Source organism: Uranotaenia lowii, chromosome 1 (assembly GCF_029784155.1).
Source record: "Uranotaenia lowii strain MFRU-FL chromosome 1, ASM2978415v1, whole genome shotgun sequence".
NCBI lineage: Eukaryota > Metazoa > Arthropoda > Insecta > Diptera > Culicidae > Uranotaenia > Uranotaenia lowii.
Genome location: NC_073691.1, coordinates 93,956,710 through 93,984,643, shown reverse-complemented (window position 1 = coordinate 93,984,643; position 27,934 = coordinate 93,956,710). Strand labels below are relative to the sequence as shown.

Below are 27,934 nucleotides of genomic sequence, written 5' to 3'. Positions count from 1 at the left end.
GGAAATGGTGAAACAAGATATCATCATCTGGTTCTTCTGCTGTGTTTCGGTTGTTCTTTGGCGCGAAATACAGCGTGGTACCGAGTTGAAAGGTTATTGACAGAAATGCTGTTATATTTTAAGAACTCGTTGAAGTTGACTGAACTTCAAAAGTATTTTCAGTCTATTCTAGCCCCAATAAAGATACATTTTGACAGCCAATGATTGCACAACTATCGCTAGCAACTGTTTAACTGTTCTGAAATGTACCGATCAAATTCCGCGTTCAATTAAAATTAAAGGGCTGATGACATTAGCCGCAGTAATCTGCCAGCAAGCCAAATTTAAACCACCAGAAAGCGCGCTGCCATCGCTGTACCTACCTACTAAGTAGCGAGCGTTCCTCGCCTGCTCAACACAAAACAGAGGGAGACTTTGCTCTCGATTAGCCTGCCTTGGTTAATGAAGTTCGCATGACAAACCGAAATAAAATGATAAGATTACAGAATACCTAGTAGGCGTGAGAAGCGTCGCCTCCTATTTGATTCGCATCGTGACACAAGAGCTGTTTCCAGGCTACCTTGATTAGGTCACATTTTTGCCGAGAAGCGTCGTCGTTTTCAACTGTCATGAATCATTGGACTCAAAATCTGGGTGTGATATCATAAATGTTTTGATATTCTTTCAGAAACAAATCATTTCCTTTCCAACTTTATTGGGTCTTCAACGTGACGCGTACCTCCACATGGTTGTGTTGATACAATCGCTGCTTACCTGTGGACCGGCTCCTAGCAAAACGTGGGTTTGATGCTTCATGAGTTTCCCGAGAATCAATACTTTACCATCGCGATTGGTTAGTCGGTTGGTTAGTGAATCGTGGTAGCATCGTTGTATCGATTATAATAAATAATTTATGGGAAAAGGAAACGGTACGCTTCCTCTCTCTTGCTCTGTCTCTGCCAGGTTTATTTAAATACATTTGCTACTTCACGTTTCAATGCGTACCAACCACCAATTGCGACCCAATCGAACAGTTAACGATCATTGGCAGTTGGCGGCACTGTTGCCAATCGGATTGTTAAAAATCTTTTTTCAACGTATGTAAAAACCCATCGTTGCATTTAGTTATGCTTCTGTTTGTTTCAACGAAAACTTTTCCCACTCGAAATATCCAAAAGACAGAAACTCAAACGAAGGAATTCTACATTTCATAACAGAGACCAAAACTTTCAAACAGAAACCGAGCCAAGTCGAGGCTAGTCGCTGCTGGAGGTTAATTTCGTCGGAACACATGGCTTTTGCACTAATTACGATACACAAACATGGTCCGGTACGTGTTAGTTACAATAATTAACGCCACACAAACCGAGGCATGTACAGCCCAGTGGCTGACTGTCAGCGAGCTGTTAGTGACCAAAACAGAAAACTGTCGATTTGCGGGAACGCGAGAGTCAAGATTCCTCTACCGCAAGGTTTGGCATGATCTATTCCAGTGTGGTGTGGCGGCAAGAGAACACAACCTCACATATGTATAAATCATACCACCTTGACGATTGCGAATTAGATTAGCGCGATTGCTAAAGTTTATAGCTACTGCTACGAACCGGGGGGACACACGATCATCCCCATGTTTGTAGAAAAACTCTCGTCGCAACGATTCTGTATGATCGTTGGTTGCGCCGTCCGATCGTTGACAACTGTGGCTAACCGGGGCCAACACTCGCCGATGCGATTCCAAACCGAGAGACGGCTATGTGTAAATCAACTAAGTAAACCAACATCATGTGATTTCGCACGGCCGCCGCCAGTAGCGAAATGATTACCCCTTCTATTATGCGATCATTACGGAAATCACATACAATTACCATGGTGTAGGTACATATTGTGTCACAGAATCGATTGACCTTCGATCTTAAGCCGGATAATTGATCCAGTGGAAAATGGATGATTTTCGTTACTTACTTTTTTCTCTCAACCGAAAATGGATGATTTTCGTTACTTACTTTTTTCTCTCAACCGAATCCGGACGAAGAAGATGTAGCCGAGGGCAATTGCCGCCACGGCTGTGGCTAATAAAATCATTGGCAGAGCCATTTCACGCTGCTTAGTTTCGTATTCCCGGAGACAAACTGGATTGATCACGAGTGATGCTAAACTTTTCGCATTTGAACGCAATAAATGCACAACACTTTCACTGTGCCGCAATGGCACAATACAATAATAATATTTCTCACACCCAGAAAGACAGGCTTAACTTATTTTTCAACCTCCACAAGGCTTTTCGATTCAACTCTGGTTATATCATCATCACCATCATCACATCATCTAAAAGAGCTCTGCAGCGATATCTTCGGGTTTTCGGTACATATTAACACTCTCTGTGGTGTTACATCAAAAGCAATTTGCCTATTGTTGTGATTTCGGGTTTCGACTATTGATACGCTACTTTTTTCTTCAGTATAACGACACACTTTCACGTCAAATTTCACTCTCTTCTTCGCGCGCTGTAGTCACTGCCGTTGCATCGACTTAATTCACCTCCTACGACGGCGACGACTACGACGACGATCGTGCACTCCAACCGACGAAAGTAGGCGACGGACGAACAAAGAAGGCGTTGATGGATCGAATCACAGCAGGCACTTGCAACAAACCACGTGGTTAGCTGTTGTCGTTGTTTCCCAAGACCAGCCAGTCAGTCAGTTTCTTGTCTCATCCGTGTTGTTCTGCACTCCACAATGTTCCCGAGCCAACTGAGCGGTATCAGAGATTCTCGACCGATGCACAGTGTGTTGTGTTGTGTGTGGTATAGATTGTGATGTTCCTTGTCTACCTCTAACTCCTCTTCTCGTTAGGCGGCAGCGTGTGCGTTTTTTTCGCTTCTTTTCTACCGACTACCGGAGCCTGAGCCAACAGCAGCAGCAATGATAGACATGAATATCTAATCTGTTTGATTTTGCTTCCTTCGGATTTGCCTTTGTTTACACGGGATAGGTTCCGCACACTCATACAAGCTCCCTAGCGCGGGTAGATTTCGGCTGCCTGCCTGAGTGGACGAGGAAACGTGTGACAGCGGCGGACAAACAAGAAGAAAGAAAATGTCGTTCTACCCTGCTCACATGTGACCGAGCACAACACGTTGTGTAAGAATACTTGTTTGTTGGAGGAGCCCACTGCCGAAAATAATTCATTCACTAAAATGTCTCGGGCTATAGAGGGGGGATTGGCGTATTTCGCCGCGCGGTTTGTGATCCGATTTTTAACCAATTTCCGAGTCTGCGCAGTTTCCTGTTTTCTTTTCTCTCGGCGTACTGCGGAGGAAAAAAAGCAAGGGATTTCTATCGATTTTTTCACTCCATCTAATTAGTCCAGCAGGGCACACGGATTTGTTTTTACCTATTTAAATCTACCCTTTAAAATGTTACTCTGAACCAAACACAAACGCGTTCCGTACTCCGATAAAAACGCCAGGTCGGCTTCTCTAGCCATAGCTCGTAGCTTGTACGCGACAGGCGAAAGGAAGCAATTGCACTCTGTCCGGAAATAGGCAAGCTTTCTATTTTCAGCTTCCACTTGTGACACACAAAGTAAATACAACATTCAATTCATTGCCCCCTACAGTCCGACTAACTGACCTCCGTCACTGCAACTCACGGTTTCGTCCGATCTAAAATCGATTTTTTTTTCTTCTTGCAACTTACATGCAGCTCAAACTAGATTCTCGCCCACTCGCGCAAATATCACGCGAAACAGAATCTATTTATATTCACACATTAGCTCACCGGAGAACACACGCAGGGTTCAGCAGTTTACCGACCCCTTTCGATTCCAGCCAATTGCCTTTCATCAAAAATCTCAAACCGTTCTAAAGCAGCGACAAAATCAATAAACAACACACAATAGAAGAAACCAAGTCGCTTGACTGAGTTGTTACTTGTCTATCTCCTCCGCCGATTCAGTTACTTCCTTGTTTTTTCGGCCTCTGTAACATCGAACCGAGCCAGAAAAAAAAACAAATCAATTCCAACTAGCCGCGTTTCGTCGTTTCTACTAATCCAAACGAGAGCGAGGAACAAACCGAAAAAAACAGGCGAAACACCTCGCGAAACCTTCCGTCCGACGACGTGAAAAAAGACCGGGAAAAAGTGTTTCGCGGCGGGGGTGTGTATCCGTCACTAATAACCAATTTCAACTAACTAACCAAAACTAAGGGTGGTAGCTTCCTACTTTTTCGCCAAACACGGTTTCCAACTGTTCGGTACGAATGCTGCTCAAAGACTGATCACATGCATTGCGCAAAACGTCCACCATATACTCATTGTTTTGCTTCAACCGCTTCAACAGCACCACGCGTTCGAGGTGGACTGGTCTTCTCTCTGTGGAGAGCGCTACAAATGCTCAGTTTGGTGCGCGCGCTAACGGTACGACGATGGACGACGCTCCCGATTCGCTCTCTGTCTCAGCAAGTAGGCGAGAAACTCGCTCCGCCACCTGGGCGGCTGTTATTTCCATCAAAGGCGGCCGGCGGCGGCTAATTTGACCATGCGATGATGAAAAACGTGCGTCGTGACGTCGTGTTTAGATGACCGGAAAAACTGTTACCGAAGTCACAAATTGCCGCCCTCATCTCGTGGTCACCTTACTTTGTCTCAAAATCACTCAATACCTGTTGGCGGACTGGTGGAAGTTCTGTAGTTTTGGAAACGACTTTTTGTTCGGTTGTTTGTGCAGGATTTCACAGGTTCAAGACCGGTTTCTACGCCTTTATCTGTCAGGCGACGAGAACAACTCGGCTCCATATCCTTTGTTTACAGGCGTTCGGTTGAGGGAAACCCCGATCTGATCTGATTCTCGCCTCGCCAGGTAAATTAAGAACCATCAACCAGGTAAAAGCACAAACACTCGATCGAACGGGTGAATTCTCCTAGTGACACGATAGCATGTGGAAAACGGGATTTTTTGCTCGCCTCCGTTACGGTTGGGAATACCCGATCAGGCGCAGGTGGAGGTGGGTAGAAGTTTTCTTTTCGCATGCCTCGGAATTTTAAGTTGCTCTTCGTTACTGAAACAATTTTTTACCGTTTTTGAGCAAAAGTATCTCCCGAGCTGGGATCGTTGCAACGCTATCATCGATTTCTAATTGTTATTCCTTTTTAGGTATTTTTTATTTACTTAAAAAAAAATGGTGTAATGAAGATGGTATGATTTCGGAACTGATTCGTGGAAGTCTTCAAACCCAACCTCATTTAAAGTGTTGCTATTGAGGATTAGTATGGTATGGTACCGTAATGCACACCGTGTCAAGTCAATGTAATCAAATAGGGATGGTCTGAAACAGCCAAATTAACTTTTCAGGTGTAGAGAACTCATAAGACCCTACATATAAAGTTGCTGTTTCAGATAGGTAAGGAAGGGTTATTTATGTTAAAAGGAAATTCTACTTGGCAGATAGGATTGATAAACAAAAGATTTTTCAAATTAACACAAATAAAAATGGAAAGAGCTCACCAATTTTTCGTACCAACTGAGCTCACGGATATCTTGAAATGATGAGGTCGATGCTGCAAAGTTGTTTCAGCACTATGGAAAACGCTAAACCAACCCAAAAGTTCCACAACCCTGGACCCGCTGCGAAACTCAATCAAACACACTTCCGGTCGTCCACTGTATCATAGGTCACACTTATTTTCGTTTAAAAACTATAAATATATTTAAATTAAAAAAAGAGAAAATTTCCCAGCTCCGAAAAAACGTGTCTGACACTATCAATCAACGCCTACTATTCCTCTTACGAAAAGCAAGATATGATGTATGCAAACTCATAAATTCTGCCGACGTCAGAATGTTGGATAAATTTCCGTGAGTCAGTGGTATTCATCATCAGACTTTCAGACTTTCTGACGTACGTTTGGAACTGCACTCTAAGCAAGGAGTTCAAATAAGTTATTATGTCGATATCAACTTTGATGATAAACTTGGCTCATTTAGAGTTCTGTGGCGTTATTTCAACTGTTCTGGCCAGAAACAATTATAAATACATTAATGACGTACCGGTTTCCAAAATAACAAAGAGAACCAAATTGATCAAAGGTAAAGAATTGACAAGCTAAAGAAAATTAATAAAATTATCTAAAAACTATTAAAATTTCAATTATTTTGTGGAATTTTTTTCAAATTTAAATAACTTTTTAATTGATATAAATTCCCCAGCATCTTCCATTGCTGGTAGGGCTCATGAACTATATCATAGAAATGTTTCAAGGATTTGAAAAACGTCACTTGCTACATTTGACTTTCTTTGTTTGATAAGAGTTTTCAAGTTGTCAAATAAAATATGAATTAAAACTGATTCTTTCTTCCCAGCTCTGTCCTGAAAAGGGAGGGCCTCAAATTATTCGTACGCAAACAGCCTATCTTATCAAATATGATTTTTTTGCTTAATATGTTCTGTCTTACGCCAAAAATCTTGTAAGGAAGGGATCCTATCCCCCCGGAAGGTGTTTGGGTCATACACAGATTTTTCTTATGGAAAATCCCTCTAATATCAAATTTAGTTCCATTGGTTGATAAGTTTTAGAGCTTCAAATTTTGTTTTACGAAACCCCCTCCCTTCCCCTTCTCTTCGCACTGTAAGGTGTAAAAGTTTATAACAATCGTAGAAACATATCTCGTATTTAAATACCTTTCCACGTCATACTTGATTCCATTTGCTGGCTTTGTAAGCACGAATTTAAACCTTATGCTAGCAAAATTGAGTGGGGCAAAAATCCCCAAAAAACTGTAAGGGAGTCCTATCTTCCGTCCCTACCCAGCAAACATAAAATCGCATTAAAAATTAATTAATTAATTGGTTGCTCAAGTCAATAAAAACGTTACTGTGAATCGTAATTCCAACTAGCGCAAGTAAAAGGTCGTAAAAATCGTTACTAAAAGTCGGATTAAATGGTTAATCGGATATGATAAAAAGTTCGCCATGTTACAGATCTTGAAAACGATTTCATTCCTTTTTTTCTTACGCGTGAGTCAAGTGAGAAAACCGCTTTGTTGTTCTCTCGGCGACCATCAGTGGAACCAGATTGCTAAAAATCAGATGGAGTATTTGCAATAATTGCCTAATGACAGAGGCAGCAAATATTGTCGCTGGCAATGGTTCGCATGCGTTGAGAGAAAAAACTTGTGCTCTCTTGCATTCTTTCAGTATGTATGAATATGGTGTCAAATATCGTCCAAATCGTATACTCTTATCGCTTTAGCCAGAAGTTAAAAATATGTAGGTATACTGCATCCACTTTGGTAGGTAAATGCTGTTTTTTCGAGTTTCATACGATCATTCTAAAATGTAGGTAAATGAAACGTAGAACAAAGTTGTTGAGAAATATACATTCGAAAATGTTTGCTCCCCATGAAAGAAGTGTGTACTTAAAATTCATAGAAATATTTTTCGTACTCAAATACCTTTTGGAGCTCAAAACTATGGCTAATCGACTGCCATTTTCTATTTACAATTTTGAACTCTCCGGTAAAGTTGTTATGTTGTTTTGAAAATTATTTTTATTGAAGTCTAAAATGTCTCATTTTTTGCTGTTAAACATTTCCCTTTTTTAAACTTTGTGAGGGTGGCCACAACTTACAGTAAAGTTCATAATTGCATAGAAATTGGAAGCACGAGCACTATCACTTCGACTTTGAACTTCCATGACTTTTTACTCTGAAAATATTTTTTGATAAAATTTCATGCGGAAGATAGATCTACTATCACACTATTATATCACAAAATTTTAGGTTTGTGAAATATGTATAACCAGAGATACAGTAGGGGAGATGGGGGCATAATGGCCACCTTAAGGAAAACGTTTATTGACCCAAAGAAAATAGCTATAATATGGAGGTTACATTATTGTTTCGTGTTCAGACACTTGAAAAGCCTATTCCCTAACGGGCTGAAACGTGAAAAACTAGATGAAAACGTTAAAAAATGCATTTTAAAAATTTTTGCCAAAAGCTGCAATCCAGCCACTGTAGAGGCATAATGAGAACCCCCCCTGAGGCAGTATGAGCACCATTAATCAGTGCAAGATGTGCGTTTTCTGCCGGGGAATCTAGCAGCGAATTCAACTCGATGGGCAGGTGAGTCGTAGATTCATCAAACAAAGCAATAACAAAATAATCTAGGTCTGTTTGTAGAATACAAACAACTCACGCACGCTCATACATTATGTGCTTTGTTTGAAGGATGATGCTACTAGCCGTATAATGTTACAATAAAAAAAATCGATCATGAATTGTAAATGGAAAAAAATTACCTCGAACAGAAATCGAACTCTAGTCTTTTGATTACCTCTCCGACACCTTACCAATAAGCTAAATCGTCGGATGAAAACTAGTCAAGGTGTGGCTCTATAAATCAATTTTAATTTGCTGCTAGAATCTACGGCAGAAAATGCTCATTATGCCTCGATAATATGGTGCTCTATATGCCCCTAGTCAACAAATTTAAGTAAAAACGTGTTTTAAAATTGATAAAAGTGAAAAATCAAAAATTTTATGATGGTAAAAATTGAGAAACAATGTGTACATCATGTTGCAGTGCGTACATTATAGATCAAGGTGATTTTAAGATCATAAGAGCTTATTTCGTGATGCTCAAAAATTATAATATTATCGTTACTTGAGAACATAGCCCTTTTTTTTAATATCTCTGTAAAGATGATAAGGATATTCCTGTTTTTGTGAAAAATTAATGCTATAGGAAGTACGAAACAAATCCTCATTAAAATTTATTCGAGAAAATACGTACTTTCGTTCAGTGGTCGGAAAATCGCTCAAGAAAAGCAATCAGGAATGGTTTCTAGCTAGAATGATGCTACCTCCGAGTGCTGTGATACGCACGTGGTAAAAGTACCCATTGAATATATGTCGAAAATCAACACTAACTTGATACAAAAAGATATACCATGCCCCACCGGAGGCTACCGTTGCTATTCGTCACGTGGCTAATCGACGGTGATCGACATACTTGGTGATACATTTTGAACGTCGCTCCCTCAATCATTCCCGAACGTCTATCCTCGCATCATTGTTGATAATGCTCGTTATTGATAGACGATCATTAATGTTTCAAAAGGAAAAATCTGAATAAATACCAGGACCACATGTTCAAAAAAGCTGTAGCACATGCTGGACAGTTCATTGCGGTTACCTAGTCATGATCACTTCCATCTGTACCGTTGAGCCGTCAACACGTACGCCGGAGCATCGTATCGTTGCTGTGTACCTGCAGGAACATTTTACATTATTTACTTTTTTTCCTTACCTGTTTTTCAATCAGCACTTTTCAGTGCTAAAATTATTTTCATTTTCTTTTATTCATATTTTCTCTTTTCTTTCCAGCATGGGGAAGTCATCGGCTGGCTCAAGGGCTGGTAGAAAGCGTATTGCCGAAACTAATTCAGGTCCATCGCCCAAAAAAGTTGAAATTTCCAACTCATTCGATGTCCTTCATAACATCGGTGATGAGGAAATATTCATATTTAATTCTGATAAGAGTACTAAGAAACCTTCTTCTTCTTATAGGTACTCTTAAAAACGAAAAGATTCCACCAATAACGGTCACGATTCCTGACTTCAATGCCTTTCGAAAAGAAATCGTCACTTCCGTTAAGGATGTGAAGATTTCTTTTCAGATCGGTCGAAGGGGAACTGCTCGTATATTGGCGGAATCTTTTAATGATTTTCAAAAGGTTTTAAATTATTTGAATAATAAAAAACATCAATTTTTTACTTACGACACTAGAAGTGATCGTCCATTTAAAGTTGTACTTCGTGGTCTCACTGGCGATCAGACACCGGATGAGATCACAGCTGAATTAAATTCTTTGTTAGGTTTTTCTCCAATTCAAGTGATTCAAATGAGGAAAAGAACCAACACGAATAATACCAGTAGTGTTGGTTTTGCTCCTGAACTTTATTTGATCCATTTTAAAAAGGATCAGGTCAATAATTTGCAAATTTTGGAAAAGGCTCGTCTTATGTTTCATTGTCGAGTAAAATTTGAACCTTTTCGTAAATCCCATAACAATTTTTTACAAAATATTACGCAATGTCGTCGTTGTCAAGCTTTTTGTCATGGCACTAAAAATTGTAGAATGAATGCCAGATGCATGTTTTGCGGCTCATTCGATCATGAAAAATCTAAATGCCTTTTTGGTGGTGATAAGCCAAAAACAGAATTTTTTAAGTGTGCGAATTGCGCAGGTAATCATTCCTCGAATTCTCTAGAATGTCCCGTTAGGGCAAAAATTGTTGCTTCTAGGAAAAATCCCAAAGTTTCCAGAAAAGTTTCTTCTCCTCCTTCCTCTTTTTCGTCTTCACACGTCAGACCGGCAAACAACCTGCCTGTTCGCAGTCAGCCTCGGCCTACATTGGAATCACGGCTGGGTAATACCCGAAGTGATTTTAATGTTACCTGGGCTGATTCTGCGCCACAAACTCGTTGTTTATCGTTCTCAGAGGTGGTTGAAAATGGGTTGCCCTCTTCAGGTTTAACTAATAAAAATGGGAAAAAACCAAGTCTCAACGTTTATGCAAAGGCTTGGGAAAATCCCCGAAATTCAAATACTTTTTCTTCTCCTTCATTTTCTGATCCTAACAATTTTGTTGATTTGGGTGAGATTACTGAGGAAAAATTAAAATTTTTGCATCAAAATTTAATGGAAATGATGCAACTTATGTTGAAAGCAAATTCAATGTTTGAAGCTTTCCAAACTTCTTTTAATTATGCTAATAAAATTATTATGACTTTACGATTCCCTCATGGATCCAAATAGATGTTTGAATATTATGAATTGGAACGCTAGATCTTTGCTGGCTAACCAAGATGAATTCTTTTTATTTTTGAAAACCCAAAACATACATATTGCTGCCATCACTGAAACTTTTTTAAAGCCAGACAATAACTTGAAAAGCAATGCTTTCTTTAAAATTTTACGAAATGATCGACTTGACAAGGTGGGGGTGTAGCTATTGTCATCAATAGTCGTCTCAAATTTAGATTTCTTCCTTCTTTCAATACAAAAGTCTTAGAAACAATTGGAATTGAATTAGAAACTTCTATGGGGAAAATTATTATTGTTGCCGCATATTTGCCTTTTCAATGCAGCGGCGAACAGAAAAATTTTTTGAAGGGAGATTTGCAAAAACTCACTAGAAATAAATCTAAATTTTTTATTATTGATGACTTTAATGCAAAACACCGATCTTGGAATAATATTTCATCAAATTCAAATGGGAATATTTTGTTTAATGACTGCTCTGCAGGTTATTATACTGTTGAATATCCTAATGGGCATACTTGTTTTTCTTCAATTAGAAATCCTTCCACAATTGATTTGGTTCTAACGGATTTAGGCGAGCATTGTAGTCAATTAGTTACTCATGCGGACCTCGATTCAGACCACCTTCAGGTAACATTTTCTTTATCCCAAAGTCCCATTGAAAACCCTTTAAAATCAACTTTTAACTTTCAAAAGGCTAACTGGGAGCGATATATGAATTTTATTGAACGTAATTTAGATGTAAACGTTCCACTGAATTCAATAGAAGATATTGATTTGGCTGTAGAAAATTTGACAACTGCAATAGTCAATGCTAAAGCCGCTTCAATACCTAAAGTTAAACATAAATTCAATCAACCTTTGATCGATGATGATCTTCAGTTTTTGATACGACTGAAAAACATTCGTCGACGCCAATATCAACGTACTAGAGATCCTTATTTGAAATTAATTTATTGCGACCTTCAAAAAGAGATCAAACGTCGTTTAAATTTCATTCGTAATGAAAATTTTGCTAAAGCAGTAGAGGATATAAAACCCTACTCAAAGCCATTTTGGAAATTAACTAAAATTTTGAAAAAGCCCCAGAAGCCAATTCCTACTTTGAAAGATGGGGATAAACTTCTTTTAACTAATTCAGAAAAGGCTCAAAAATTAGCCCAACAATTTGAGTCTGCTCATAATTTTAATTTAAACGTTGTAAGTCCAATTGATGCTCAAATTTCCCTTGAATTTGATGATATTCTTTCTAAGCAAAATGTGTTTGAAAGTTCTTGTGAGACAAATATTGATGAACTTAAATTGATTTTCAAAAAATTTAAAAATATGAAAGCTCCAGGGGAAGATGGGATTTTCTATATTCTTCTTAAAAAGTTGCCTGAAAGCACTTTAAATTTTTTAGTTAAAATTTTCAACAAATGTTTTCACTTGGCCTATTTTCCCAATAAATGGAAAAATGCCAAAGTAACTCCAATTTTGAAACCTGGAAAAAGTGCTTCAGAGCCTTCAAGTTATCGACCAATTAGTTTGCTTCCATCTTTAAGTAAACTATTTGAGAGAGTTATTTTGAATAGAATGATGATTCACATTAATCAGAATTCTATTTTCCCTGATGAACAATTTGGTTTTCGTCATGGACATTCTACTACACATCAACTTTTGAGTGTAACTAATATGATTAACGCTAGCAAATCTGAAGGTTATTCAACTGGTGTTGCTCTTCTTGATATTGAAAAAGCTTTTGACAGTGTTTGGCACAAATGTTTAGTAGCTAAATTAGCTCGATTTGATTTTCCTGTATATCTCACCAAAATTATTCAAAATTATTTGACTAGCCGAACCTTACAAGTAAGCTATCAAAATTCATGCTCTGAAAGGACACCCATTAGAGCTGGTGTCCCTCAAGGCAGTATACTTGGGCCAATTTTATACAATATTTTTACTTCTGATCTTCCTGATGTACCAGAAGGAAAAGGTAGAAGATTATTTGCTGATGATACTTTGCTTTCAGCAAAAGGTCGAAATTTACGGGTGGTACGCAGTAGATTGCAACAAAATTTAAATTCCTTTTTGAATTACTTGAAAATGTGGAAAATTTCTCCTAACGCTTCCAAAACTCAACTTATTTTATTTCCCCATAAGCCAAGAGCAAATTTTTTAAAACCTAATGAAAATCATTCCATAACTTTTAATGGGGTTTCATTAGAATGGTCTGAACACGTGAAGTACTTGGGACTCATACTTGATCGGAATCTTACTTTTAAAAATCACATTGAAGATATTCAATCTAAATGTAATAAATACACTAAATCTCTTTATTCTCTCATCAACAGGAAATCCCGGTTGTGTCTGCGAAATAAGATGCTCATCTACAAACAAGTTTTCCGACCAGCGATCATGTATGCAGTTCCGATTTGGTCTAGCTGCTGCGCGACGAGGAAGAAAGCCATCCAGAGGATTCAGAACAAAGTTCTGAAAATGATTTTGCGGCTTCCACCTTGGCACAGCACCGAAGATCTTCATCGGATTGCAGGCATTGAATCTATCGAAGAGATGGCCAACAACATCATCTCCAACTTCAGAGGCAAATCGATGCAGTCTTCCATCGCAGAGATTCGTTCTCTTTATGTTTAGTTTAATTTTAAGATAGTGTTTAGTTTTAAGTATAAAATATTTTTGCTATTACAGGATGTTCTCCTACATTAAAAACTTGATTGCGCTCAGCAAATTTAAATCTTATAAATAAATTTTTATAATCTAGTTACTTATAGGGCTATGAACAGTTCATTATTGAGCTGAACACCTAGTTTAATGCAATAATGTAATATAAGTGTAATCATGATTGATGACATATTGAAAAAAAAAAAAAAACCTAGTCATGATTTTGTCCTTCTAGGCAAAACGAAAAATAAAAAATCTTCTGATAGCCTACATAGATCGCTCAGAACTGATACATATCAGTTATGATCCTAAAGGTTGAAAGTCGTTAGGGGAAGGAAATCAGCATCGAGACGTTCGTTGCTGATAGTCTGCGTCCTTTTTTACCTCATCATGTATCGCAAAAGTGTTTCAAATACAGAAGCGTCGTTGTCATGCATGATTGTTTGTATGATTTGGTTGAAGAAGGAAAATTTGACTGCTTTGATTTTTTGGCTCTGAATGTAGTCAAGCATGGCTCAGTGAAAATGATTGATTTTCGGAAGCATGCTTTCGTTGAAAAGTGAAGTGCTCATTATGCCCTGGGTGCTCGTTATGCCCTCATCTCCCCTAATTCTATGAAAATCCGACGTTTTGGACTTTTACCATTCCAACTGCAATATATCAGAAACTACGCTACACTATTTTTTTTTAAACTTTGCAGGGTAATTGTTGAAATATAAAGTTAGCATGCCTGAAGTTTTTGAAACGTTCTATTGATGGGATCAAAAGTTACGTGAGGTACAATATTTCAGGAATGAACCTAAAAATACGATTTCTATAGAATTTCGGACGAATGTTTCCATTTTACATTCTATATCCAGTAAATCTATTTCAATCAAAAAATCAAAACGATATCGTGAGATTCTGATTCCAAAACACAAATTGATCATTTACTCCACTTTTTCTATTCTTTTTTGCTTTTGTCAGACATTTTTTGACTGATTTGTGATGCAAAACTCATGAATCGTCCAAAATTCTATAGAAATCGCATTTTAAGGTTCATGCCTGAATAATTGTACCTCGCGTAACTTTTGATCCCATCGATAGAACTTTTTGAAAACTTCAGACATACTACCTTTATGTTTCAACAATCACTCTGCAAAATTTCAATAAAAAGTGTAGCGTAGTTTCTGAGATATTGCAGTTGGAATGTTAGAAGTCAAAAAAGTCCGATTTTCGTAGAATTACTGTATCTCAGGCCACACGAACTTTAAAAAGCTCAAATTTTGTGTTATAATATTCAGTGTGATAGTTGATCTATCTTCCGCAGAAAATTTTATCAAAAAATATTATCAGAGTAAGAAGTCATGGAAGTTCATAGCCGAAGTGACAGTGCGCGTGCTTCCAATTTCTATACAATTATGAACGGTACTGTATCTACACTGCCGGCCAAAAGTTTGGGATCACCCGCTAAAAAACATGCACATTTTGAAAGTTCATATCTCAGCCGTCTTAGGACATATTGCAAATTTAAGGATCTCATTTGAAAGATAATGAGCAATAGCTATTACGAAGGTATTTTGCACAGATATAATGTATTAGTTTTGAACCTAAAACTTAATCTGAAGTTAGAACATTTTAAAAAAAAATCGCACTCTATATTCAAAGCCGATCATCTCGGGAAAGGGTGGACCAAATTTCAAAATTTGAGATGCATTAGAATCCTTATTCTATACTTCTCAAAACACAATCAAAAAAATTTGTGCAAAAATTTAAGAATGTATTTTAATGATTAAAATAGACACTTAAGTTATCGTCCAAAAGTTTGGGATCATTCTTTGGGATCATTCTTTGAGATGATCGGCTTTGAATATTGAGTGCGATTTTTTGAAAATGTTCTAACTTTAGGTTAAATTTTAGGTGCAAAACTAAAACATTATATCTGTGCAAAATACCTCCGAAATAGCTTTTGCTCATTATCTTTCAAATGAGATCTTTAGATTTGCAATATGTCCTAAGACGGCTGAGATTTGAACAATCAAAATTTGCATGTTTTTTAAGCGGGTGATCCCAAACTTTTGGCCGGCAGTGTATATATAGGTAAAAAGCAATTTCTGTATGTATGTTTTTTTGTCTTTCGTTATTATGCATCGGATTGAGACGAAAATCCATTCACGAGAGTTTTGCAGCACGAGAAATAGATTCCTGATTTCAAACTTTGTAACAGACGACAGAAAAGGGGTCAATCATATGACCTGTTAAATAATGAATAAATAATTGCTTTCCCAAGCAACCAAAAGATGGAACTCCGAAGTTCACATTTGGCTGAAAAATGTTTTACGGGAACTGCAGGTGACTCTTGTCGCGTAAAAGTTACTCAGGAACTTCCATCGCCCTTTGAAAGGTTAAACTATCGATAACCGAACTTCTAAGCGCTTTAAATGGAACTTGTTTCAAGAAGGTTGAAAACGTTCGCGTAACATTCTAAAACGCATCATTATGATAATTGAAGGTCTTTTAAAGAACCTATATGGGAATTTTTAGCGACATGTCAAAAATGTCTTTCAAGAAGGTCGATAACGTTCGCGTAACATTCTAAAATGCACCATTAAGATACTTGAAGGTGTTTTAAAGAACCTATGTGGGAATTCTAAGCGACATGTCGAAAATGTCTGTCAATTTTTTGTCATGGTATTTGTTTTGTTTATATCTGTACTGATATTTACAAATGGGATTCATAATTTTTTCGATTTTTTCTTATAAATGTTAAGATATTCGAAAAAAAATTTTGATGTTGCGAATTTTTGTTATTATTCATATTGTGTACTGAAAGTCTTTTAAACGAAATAAGGTACAATCTATTGACCAACCTATTCCATCATCTCAAATGACATTAAGTTTAAATACTTATTATTACAGTGGCAATGAACTGTTGCTGGATTGGTCGAGAGGCTGGTGAATTTCATTGCAACCTAGAGAGCAGCGGTTCAATTCTCTAGACGTAAGCAGCTTTTGTAATCAAAACAATATATGTAATTAAATAGATATTAGATAGACCATGATAGACCGGCAACTTAGCGATTTGACATTTGGTTGTCAGAGCAATCTGTCAATCGGATTTTTTCGGCGCGCTGAAGTTCCATGACATTATCTTAGAAGCCGAATAGCGTTCTCTACGGCCCCTAAACGAACTAGAAAGTAGCTTTAAGAACTTAAATTTGGGGCTGATTAGCATTCACTTCAGACACAAACGAGAGCTGATTAAGCTTCTATGGAACCTTTTAAAGGGAATTCTGGTTGCTTGGGTATTTATCACCGCCAATTTTTAGCGATGTCAAATTTATTGTTATGAAGCACCGTGCGTAAAGATGATTTACACATTCATTTTTATTTTATGTCTTGCGTTTAACTTTTGAATTTAACACTATCACAGATAATTATACCTTATCAAAGCCTCATTTTACATTTTTCAGTTTGCAACTAAGAGTTCTGAATTGTGAGATTTTTTTTATCAATTTAGATGCAATGGATTTTGAAGATTCGAGTGGTTTTTTTTTTATTTCAAAACTTATGATTTTCATTTCACAAATTTTTGGTACTCAGACTTGTGGTGACCGGAGACGGAATTACTTATTGATGTTTCTCAACCACTCGCGCACGAACTTTTCTTCCCGAAAGACGCCAAAAGAATGACCGTTTTTTTTTTCATTCGATTGCATCATCCTTTCTCCTCGCACAGACACTTTCAATACCATCTTAATAGGATTCATTCTGCTCATTTTCTCACACCCACACTTCATTCGATCAATGAATGCGTTACCGAATCATAGGCCCAATGATAAATAACATGCCGTGTTGCCAGAGAACGTTTATAAGCATAAATTATAAACAGATTTAAATGTTATATGTATATTATAATTTATTTCATATCGAACTGCTTATTTGTACTCATATCTACCACATTCGCCCTTTCCTCTACTCTTAAAGATTCGGGGTACACATTTATTTTTAAATATGTTCTTGAACAAATAATTATTGATTTTTTTTAAATTTTACTACTGAAAAAAATATATATATTTTTATCATTGCATTTGAAAATCCTTTTTTTGTAAATCGCTAAGCAAATCAAAGTTGGATGAAACTGTTTTTTTTTTCTTTCCTCAATCACGTTTTGTTTTCTATGACACAAACAGTTCCATACGAAGATTGCAAATCATTTTTGTAATAGTATTTATGGTACCAATGTTTTAATAGCTATTTTGGAAGATTTTGTTGTTTTGAATTTAAAACATTTGCCATATTCTCGTTTCGAAAAACAACGCTTTAAAAAAAATTCCTATATTTTTTTAAAAATTTGTATCACAACATTCTCTAACATCACTGAAGGACGTCTTTTAATATTTGATATTAAAGATTTTCATTCATTCAAGAACTTTATTGGAGACTTCAAACGATTCTACTTATAATTAATAAAATATCTAATGTTCAATTTGAGTTTAAATTTCTAAAAAAAATCGTGTAAATTGCCGTATTTTGCAAAATTGTGAAAATAAACGATAAGAAAACTTATATAACTTTTTCTCAAAAGTCAAAATTATTCACGATTTTGGGGAAAATTGGTCATTGATTTAAAATATTTGGTTTATAAATCTGTGTGCAAAATTGATTTATTGATTATTTACAGATTTTCCAAAGTTATCTCGAAAACAAGGTCTGGTACGAAAAAAAACTATTGCATATTTTGGATAAGTGCCTTTAAAAAGATCAAAATTCGATCTTTAGTTCTTGCACTTCGGAAAATGTAAATTGTGTTGCCTTATTGTATCATCAATGTTTTAAAACGTGAAACATTGCAATGCTTTAACACGCTCTGAAGTTCATTTAAGTTTATGAGAATTATTCATTGTCCAACTGCTGGTCTAAGTTCAATAAAACGAAAACCGTATAAAGTCGTCGTAGTCCTTTTACAAATTTACGGGTAAATTGTAGGGTATTTGTGTTGAACAAAAGTGCTCTTGAAATAAATATCTTATAGTATTAAAAAATCGCCAGGTATGAAATAAAACAAATGTAATAATTAAATTGAAATTCAAAAAATTATTCACTACGGTGCTTGATTCTATGAAAAATAATTGGGACTTGTCCTCTGCAAGCCGTCATAGTTCAAATCATTAAAATTTCCATGGGGACTTGTCCTTAGCAAGCCATCTTTTAGTTCAACTCATCCAAACTTCCATGGGGACTTGTTCTTAGCAAGCCGTCTTTAAGTTCAACACATTCCAACTTCCATGGGGACTTGTCCTTAGCAAGCCGTCTTTTAGTTCAATTCATCAAAACTTCCATGGGGACTTGTCCTTAGCAAGCCGTCTTTTAGTTCAATTCATCCAAACTTCCATGGGGACTTGTCCTTAGCAAGCCGTCTTTTAGTTCAAAATTTTCCAACTTCCATGGGGACTTGTCCTTAGCAAGCCGTCTTTTAGTTCAATTCATCCAAACTTCCATGGGGACTTGTCCTTAGCAAGCCATCTTTTAGTTCAACTCATCCAAACTTCCATGGGGACTTGTCCTTAGCAAGCCGTCTTTTAGTTCAACACATTCCAACTTCCATGGGGACTTGTCCTTAGCAAGCCGTCTTTTAGTTCAATTCATCAAAACTTCCATGGGGACTTGTCCTTAGCAAGCCGTCTTTAAGTTCAATTCATCCAAACTTCCATGGGGACTTGTCCTTAGCAAGCCATCTTTTAGTTCAATTCATCCAAACTTCCATGGGGACTTGTCCTTAGCAAGCCGTCTTTTAGTTCAATTCATCCAAACTTCCATGGGGACTTGTCCTTAGCAAGCCGTCTTTAAGTTCAATTCATCCAAACTTCCATGGGGACTTGTCCTTAGCAAGCCATCTTTTAGTTCAATTCATCCAAACTTCCATGGGGACTTGTCCTTAGAAAGCCGTCTTTTAGTTCAATTCATCCAAACTTCCATGGGGACTTGTCCTTAGAAAGCCGTCTTTTAGTTCAATTCATCAAAACTTCCATGGGGACTTGTCCTTAGCAAGCCGTCTTTTAGTTCAATTCATCCAAACTACCATGGGGACTTGTCCTTAGCAAGCCGTCTTTTAGTTCAACATATTCCAACTTCCATGGGGACTTGTCCCTAGCAAGCCGTATTTTAGTTTATCTTATTCAACTTCTATGGGGGAAAATCGTCTTTAAGTTCAATTCTTTCAATCTTCCATGAGGAGCCCTCTGCAAGCCATTTTTATCAAAATACATAAATATAAGGACAAACTACATAAAAAATTGGGACCTTAAAACTTTTACGGGGACTCTTTGAAAATTGTCTATTAGGTCAATATTTGTTTAAATATGGGAATTTGTTCTCAGCAAGCCGTATTCTAATAATTTGTTTTTGAGTCAACAAGTTTATTCAAACAATTTATTTTTAATAGATCCAAAAAATAAATTTTGAGATTTTACATCACCTTCGAGTATGATCAGCAAACCGTCTTTAGGTAAGAAACTATTCGTAAGAAAAGAATGGTCTTTTGCAGACCATAATTAAGTTGAAAATCTGCCATGTTTAGGAACTCATTAATTAACCTTAGTTCAAACCAGTCGACATATCGTAAGAAACTATCTGATGTTATCGTATGTTGTTGATGTGTAAAGATCTATTCTTAGGTTAAAAGCACTCTTATATTCTAACCTTTTAAAAATCAGCGGAGCTTGACATCATTTTAAAAGCCATTGCAGAACTTTCAGAAGCTAGTCGCAAGTACTTCCACTATAAAACTGTTACATTATCAAATAAATTTCAACAAACAATAGATTCTTTGCAGAAATCATGGGGTATCTGTTTAATTGGAACGTTATCGTTTTTTTTGTAGCCATTCGTTTAGCAGACCATCATTTTGCTAGTCATAGTTTCATTAAAATAAGCTGATTGAAAGCAATGTGTTTTTTATATTGACTTAGAATATCTCTAAGAGATTCTCGAATGAAATTGATTGACATGAAATACATTATAATTGGTATACAAAAATAGCATTTTTCATCACTGTCAAAAAAAAACGTTGGAAAAAATCTGTTTTAGCCAAAAAAAGAACTTTTATGGTTAACGTCAATTGAAAAAAAGTATTCAAAAATTACTTTTTATTATATTTAGTGACGTAACTTATCAAGTTAAGCTGGATTGGACGTTCAGAATTTCTCTTTGACGTATTTAAGTAGATAACGTAATTTCTTTTCGTTTTCCCTTTTTTTATTTGAAGTTTTTTTTTCCCAGATTTAAATTTTTTTTATATCTGTCTATTAAGATTTTTATTTGAAGTACTAAAAATCACTTATGAAGATTTTAAAATGTGCAGCTCACTAATAATATTTTAAGTTAAATTGCTGTCGATGATTAAAATGATTGTTCAACCCAGGTACGAATTGTGTAAGAAATATAATAATCGATTCTTTAGGTCCGGTCAACTTAATTATCTAATTGAATAAGATTATGAAATTGGTATTGTATCTTATATTTATAATATATTATTATATTTATATTATATTATTTCATTTATATTATATTATTATATTCATATTATGTTTTATTATATTGTATTTTATATTTATATAATTTTTATATTAAATATTTTGCTCAAAATTTACTTGTTATAAAAGTAATCTGTTTTTTTTTGGTTGACAATTAATCTGTTTTTAAAGTTGAAGAATGATTACAGGAGATATAAATAACGAGCTTTGCCATGCAGTTCAAATTTTCAAGATTTTTGTTTAATGTTTTTAAACTTTCCCCAATTTTTTTATAAATTTTAAAATTTACTTTGAAATATGTATATTTTTTTTTTTTTTTGAAGTCAAAGGGATTAATCAGCAGGATAAATTAACAATACTCAAACACAGTACTTTTCATTGAAGTATTCAATGGTGGAAAAAACTTTCAAAAAAATTAAAAAAATCTTTTTACAAACCAATATTTTGAAGGTTCTTTTTCAAAAGTGATTTTCGAATCCTAAAAATGACCTTAAAGCGAAGATATATGTTTGAACTATTCAACATTCAAAGTTTAGAAAAACGAACCCACTATCAAGTCAAGTGAATATAGGCCTTCTACTGCCTTTAAATTTTAATCAGTGTATTTCAAATTATCGAAAATTATGAATAAATTGTTATTTATTTTCCGGAAATGCTGAAAAATCAAGGCGTTACCTGCGCTCACATACATATGTCGGTGCAATAAATAAGATATTGATTTCTTTTAAACAAACAAAAAATACTTAGCTCTGGGTTTTGCAGCCGCCGTCCAATATATAGAGATCTTTAAATCAGAACACTTGGTAATCACCTGGCTAAAACTTTTTTTCAATTATCAAACACTTTCTTTTTCACTACAGATATCCAGTCTTCACATAAAATAAACCAAACTATAACTTATCACCGCCCGAACTTTCTTTTTATTCTCTATTCCGGGAGCATGACTTACGCCATTGTGGTGACCGGAGACGGAATTACTTATTGATGTTTCTCAACCACTCGCGCACGAACTTTTCTTCCCGAAAGACGCCAAAAGAATGACCGTTTTTTTTTTCATTCGATTGCATCATCCTTTCTCCTCGCACAGACACTTTCAATACCATCTTAATAGGATTCATTCTGCTCATTTTCTCACACCCACACTTCATTCGATCAATGAATGCGTTACCGAATCATAGGCCCAATGATAAATAACATGCCGTGTTGCCAGAGAACGTTTATAAGCATAAATTATAAACAGATTTAAATGTTATATGTATATTATAATTTATTTCATATCGAACTGCTTATTTGTACTCATATCTACCACAAGACTCTCTGGCAAAGGTGGGGGCGATGGAAGGCGACACGTATCAACGTGAAATCGTCTTCAGCGAATTTTACTATTTGGCTCGAAGAAACTCTCTTGTCAACTGGCAGCGCAAATGGGACGAGGATGAGCAGGGTCGGTGGTTCCACGCGATTATCCCAAAGGTAAGCCTTAAACCATGGTTTAATAGATTGAACTTGAGTCGGGATTTTGTTCGTATATTTTCCCGTCTCATGTCCAATCATTGTTCCTTAGACGCGGTACTCTATCGTTTTGATATTGCTGGCAGCAATCTATGTGGTTGTGGCCAAGGTTACCATGACATCGAGCATATTGTTTGGTCGTGCGAGGTCCATCTTGTCGCCAGAACGAATTTTATAGACTCCCTTAGGGCCCGAGGAAAACCACCCTATGTTCCAGTGAAAGATGTGCTGGCTGTGATAGACTTGGACTACATGTTCGAAATATATCTTTTCCTAAAAGCTATTGATCTTCGTCTATAATTCTTTTGATTTTCACATTTCCCTATCTATCTTCTATCTTTTCTTCAAAAATTGAACTAGATATAAGCACACAATTGTATTCAAACAAAACGAGTTTGGCTCCTTAAAGGCTAAAGGTATGAGCCGTTTCAAATAAAGAAATTACAAAAAAAAATTTTTTTGGTACTGTTCTGACTTGGAAATTTAAATAACAATTAAGAATTTTTGGTAGAACGTCTGTTCTTGAAACCAATCCCGAATTTTGGTTTCCCTTTGTATTTTTCCCGGTTTTGGGTCTGAATTCCCGGTTTTCCCGGTGCGATTTTCAATTCCCGGTTTTTACCTGGGTTTCCCGTTTCTGTGGCCGCCCTGATTATGCAGTAAAACAAATTACATGTTTCATACTACGAAATCTCTGTACCTACACAGTAGCGTTCTACTGAACAAGATCATTCTTACAAAGAACGATACAAAAATGTAATTATGCGAACCGTTAGGTTTCTTGGGATATTTCATCTTTTATCTCCTCTCATCTCATCTCATCGCATACCGTTTATATTATCAAAAATTGGTATAATTTTTAGAAATGGGCTTTGTATGCGCCACAATAAGCAGCGCAGTGCTATTGCCCTACATCCCAAAATATTCGAAATTGAAACTGTAGAACTTTTAGATTTTTGGAAAGTCTGAAAATATCGTACTTTAGTCGCTATGCTAGTGCAGCGGATAGAATCTCTTGCTTCTAAACCTCTTGAATCTTGACCTTGGATTGAATATTGCGATACTTCCGTGATTCAGAGGTGTTTTTAAAATATTTTTTTTTAGAATTTCGTTTAAGTTGGAAAAGTTTTGAAAACACCTCACTTGCTTCATCTGTAACCATCACATATGCGAATTCTGCGTGTTTTCGTAACCGCAGGTAAATATGCTGAAAAATTTACGTCGTCACCAAGTGTTTCCAAATTTCCAATTGATTTCACAGTGAATTCCTCCTTTCTTAGAGCAGAACGATCAAGCAAGTCAACTGTAACAAATTATTACGTTTTGCGCTGTTTGGGTAGCAAGTAGGTTCCAGTAACTATAATAGTAAGTAGGTACTATCGCTCAAATATTACATCGCTGCAGCGCCTTATCAGCTGCTGCCGATCGAAGAAGGTAAATACTTCCGCAGCCGTCGTCGTAGGACGTAGTTGAGGTGCCAAGGTCATCCGGCAAAACGTGACAACATCTACGACGCCACCACCAACATCAACCAACCAGCATCATCGGCATCAACAGCGAATCGGCTTGAGCTTGGGCAATGTTTACTTGAAAGGAGTTATGAAATTATACTCGGACAGCTGCTTCGGAGCCTCACAGTGATAAGAATTTCGCTCATCATCATTATCACCACACTCATCCCACATGGAAGTAAATAAATATTTCTTCGATAGTGCTTTTCTACTTATTTTTCCTTTGCTTACACTTTGATTGCAAGTTAAACCAACCGGCACTTGAAGTGTGACGAGATGAGAAGAGGAAATAGATGCAAAGCGCAGCAATTTGCCATCAACTGGAAGCAAAACAAAACAGAGATCAACACTGTTGTGTTTTTGCTGAATCGCCTTGATTAGAGAGGCCGCCACACTGAGAGAGGTTCCCGGAAGGACACCGTGGCCATGATCGCCAACTATAATATCAATAGACAAACTTCGTGGCCCCCTTTGGGCAAATCGCAAAATATTATGGTTTTCGTGACGCCAAGAGCCTTCTTGAGATGATGATGCTGTCTGGTGGACTGATGGTTACTTTCAAAGTTATCCCAACAATCATACAGGGTCGCGTCGAATCTTCAGCCTGATTCAATGAAAGACAAAGTCAAGAAGGTTTAGGCAATTTATGGTTTTAAATTTGGAAGGGAGCCAACATTAAGCAGCAGCATCATTAAGAGATGAGTGAGTGGTTCAGTTCGTGGAAAGGTGGCTGAAATTCTCGAAAGCCATGTATGACTTATCTCGCAAACTCGCAAGCAAGACGCGGAATGTTTTTTTTCTATTATTTAACTCTTGCATCACCGCCATTCGTCATCACGCGCCGCCGCTCGGCCCGGTGTGTTCTGGAAGCTGAGCGATCTGATCACCACCTCCTCTACTGTGTATGTATGGAGAGATAGGTCGGTTACTAAGCGATTGCGAAAACCAAGGCAGGCCTCCGATAGTCGGATAAACACTCGATTCGAATTGTTACCTACTCATGTGGGTATTGTATATGACTGCATCGTCACCACGAGGTAACAAAATTAAGTGGCTTAATGACAGGTGATTCCCAGTCATCTGGAAAAACGAGCAGAGCTATCGATTGGAATCAAAATAAAACGACAAAAATGTATTCGTATGGTGACAATGTATGAAAATGGGCGATCTTCATCCAACTAAGTCAAACAAAGTTGAGTCGAAATAAAACGGTTTCTTGCTTAACTGCTGTTATGTTTATAAATATTGAAAAACTTCTGAGATGATCCGAAAGGGCAAAATCGTTCAACCGGGTGCAAAATATTTACAATTCGGAACTGGAACACAACAACGGAACCGTTCATCGAGGGAGTCGATTCTCCGTTAGATATCAAAAATTGTTTCATCTGATTCCTCCTTGTACGGAGCGCGATCAAGGGTATAGGTACATACTTAGGTATGTTTCTACTCATAAATCAAGAAGACAACATGTGTACAACGCAACCCATTAGTACAGATTTGCAAAGTCTACGTAGTACATATGTAGTTTTAAAACACTTCACTGGTGTGGTGTCCCTGGTAAATAACCTCTGTGCCGGTGTGTGCTGCTGTTCCGGACAAGTCATGCGTCCCGTATCGCACGTTATGGTTCTTGATAATTATTTATCTGCCGCACACATCATTTGGAGAAACGCACAGTTGAAAAAAACGTATGATCTTTTTTTCGATGAGTACCTAGTAAACTCTAGCAAGAAGTGTAATTTTATACGCGTTTAAAAAAGATACACAAGTGCCTCACACACGTCGTTTGAAAATAATTTGATAAAAGTCCTTTCGAGACTGCTACAAAACCTTTACAAAACTGTTCGGTCTAGAATCAAATAGAATCTGAAACTGAAAACCCCCATCTTACAATAACATTAGATTCTAATTGGCATTTTACCTCAATTTCAACATTTCCAACATATCACTTGTATTTCACATAATATATGTGAAATTGCCGTAGTAAAATATATGACGGAGCTCACCTGCAAAGAGAAAGAAAGAGAAAGGAATCAGTTAAAATTTTAACAATGCTGGATCAAACATTCAGCGAGACAGAATAAATAACGCAATATTGATACGTTTTAAAGGGATATACGGTCAAAATTTGGTCAAGGGAAAACGCGTGTAAATCGGAAAAATCGTTTATTTAAAAAATTAAATCAAATTTCTTTTTCAAGTTTAATTAGTATAAAATTCAGGAAAAATATTCAGCTAGGCTTCCACTTTTCCAAATCCGAATTGCCGGGCCTTACGCTTAACCCCTGCCATCAGATTTTGTACAGCCACCTTGTCCACCTTCTTCGCCGCAGAAAGCCAGTTTGCCTTGAACTGCTGCTCGTCCTTAGCAGTTTTTTTGGTCTTCTTCAGGTTCCGCTTGACAATAGCCCAGTATTTCTCAATTGGGCGGAGCTCTGGCGTGTTGGGAGGGTTCTTGTCCTTGGGAACCACCTGCACGTTGTTAGCGGCGTACCACTCCATGGCCTTTTCACCATAATGGCAAGATGCCAAATCCGGCCAAAACAGTACGGAACAACCATGTTTCTTCAGAAAAGGCAGCAGACGTTTATTCAAACACTCTTTCACGTAAATTTCTTGGTTGACAGTCCCGGAAGCTATGAAAATGCTGCTTTTCAAGCCACAGGTACAGATGGCTTGCCAAACCAGATATTTCCTCGCGAACTTTGGCAGTTTCATGTGCTTGAAAATATCTGCTACCTTTCCCCTTCCTTTTGCCGTATAAAACTCCTGTCCCGGAAGCTGCTTGTAGTCGGCTTTGACGTAGGTTTCGTCGTCCATTACCACGCAGTCAAACTTCGTCAGCATCGTCGTGTACAGCCTCCGGGATCGCGCTTTGGCCGTCGTATTTTGTTTATCATTGCGATTTGGAGTCACTACCTTCTTGTAAGTCGATAGTCAGGCTCGTTTTTTGGCTCGATGCACGGTCTTAGACGATACACCCAGCTTATTTGCGGCATCTCGGAGAGAGAGGTTAGGGTTCCGCTTGAAACTACCGGCAACTCTCTTTGTCGTTTCAGCGGCTTCCGGTTTTCGATTTCCCCTCCGATCCAGACTTCCTGGCTGTCGACAAACGTTCCCCAAACACTTTAATTACATTTGTAACGGTTGATTTGGCATTTTTTAGCGATTTTGGCAGCTTTGCGTGCGAGTAGCTCGGATTTTCAACTTGATATTGACCAAATTTTGACCGTATCACCCTTTATGGATGACCCCTTTGGTCGACCTCTAACCCCAAATTTAAAACTTGGAATTGATTCTTCATCAATTAAAACTTCTATGTGGAACTTTTCATCTGAATCCAATATATAACATCATATATAGCAAAAACAATGAACAATTGATATGGACGACCCCTTCGGCCGACCCCTGTTCCTAATCAAAGCTATTCTCTCACTGGACCCACGCGGGGGAAAAAAGGAACAAAACCGTCTTCAAAATCGGCAAACATGGCGGACTTTTTATCATATCCGATTTAACCCTATTAATCCGAGTTCGAGTAACGCTTTTTACGGCCTTTTACTTGCGTTAGTTGGAATTACGATTCGCAGTAACGTTTTTAATGATTTGAGTTATCATTTTTAATGCGATTTCATGTTTGCCGGGTAATTTTGATACCTAGAATTGATTGCTCGTCCCTCAAAACGCTCATGTGCAAATTTTCATCAATATTTGTCTTGTATGGACGACCCCCTCCAAAAGGGGTCATTCGAAAATCGGAAAACATTTTTCATCATTCCTGGTCTTAATGAGTATCCATGCCAAATGTCAGCTCTCTAGACCTTAAGACGGCTGAGCCTATAGAGGACAAACAAACATACAGAAATTGCTTTTTCTATATAAAGATGAGGGTCATCTTTCATTAAAATGGGAAGCGTCTATCAAT

The 27,934-nt window shown here is 37.1% G+C and overlaps 1 protein-coding gene across 2 annotated transcripts in view; it reads right to left on the bottom strand.

Annotated features, from left to right (window-relative positions):
• LOC129740300 (RNA exonuclease 1 homolog) overlaps positions 1 to 27,934 on the bottom strand; it is a 91,799-nt gene that overhangs the window by 34,564 nt on the left and 29,301 nt on the right. Inside the window, exon 1 of one of the 2 annotated variants that reach the window (XM_055731934.1) lies at positions 1,983 to 4,244. The exons of the other annotated variant lie outside the window; for it this stretch is intronic. Within the exon in view, the coding sequence (XP_055587909.1) occupies positions 1,983 to 2,073 (91 nt within the window). The 5' untranslated portion in view covers positions 2,074 to 4,244. Of the gene's footprint in view, positions 1 to 1,982; positions 4,245 to 27,934 lie in introns of those variants that run through there. 2 annotated transcript variants of the gene reach the window in all.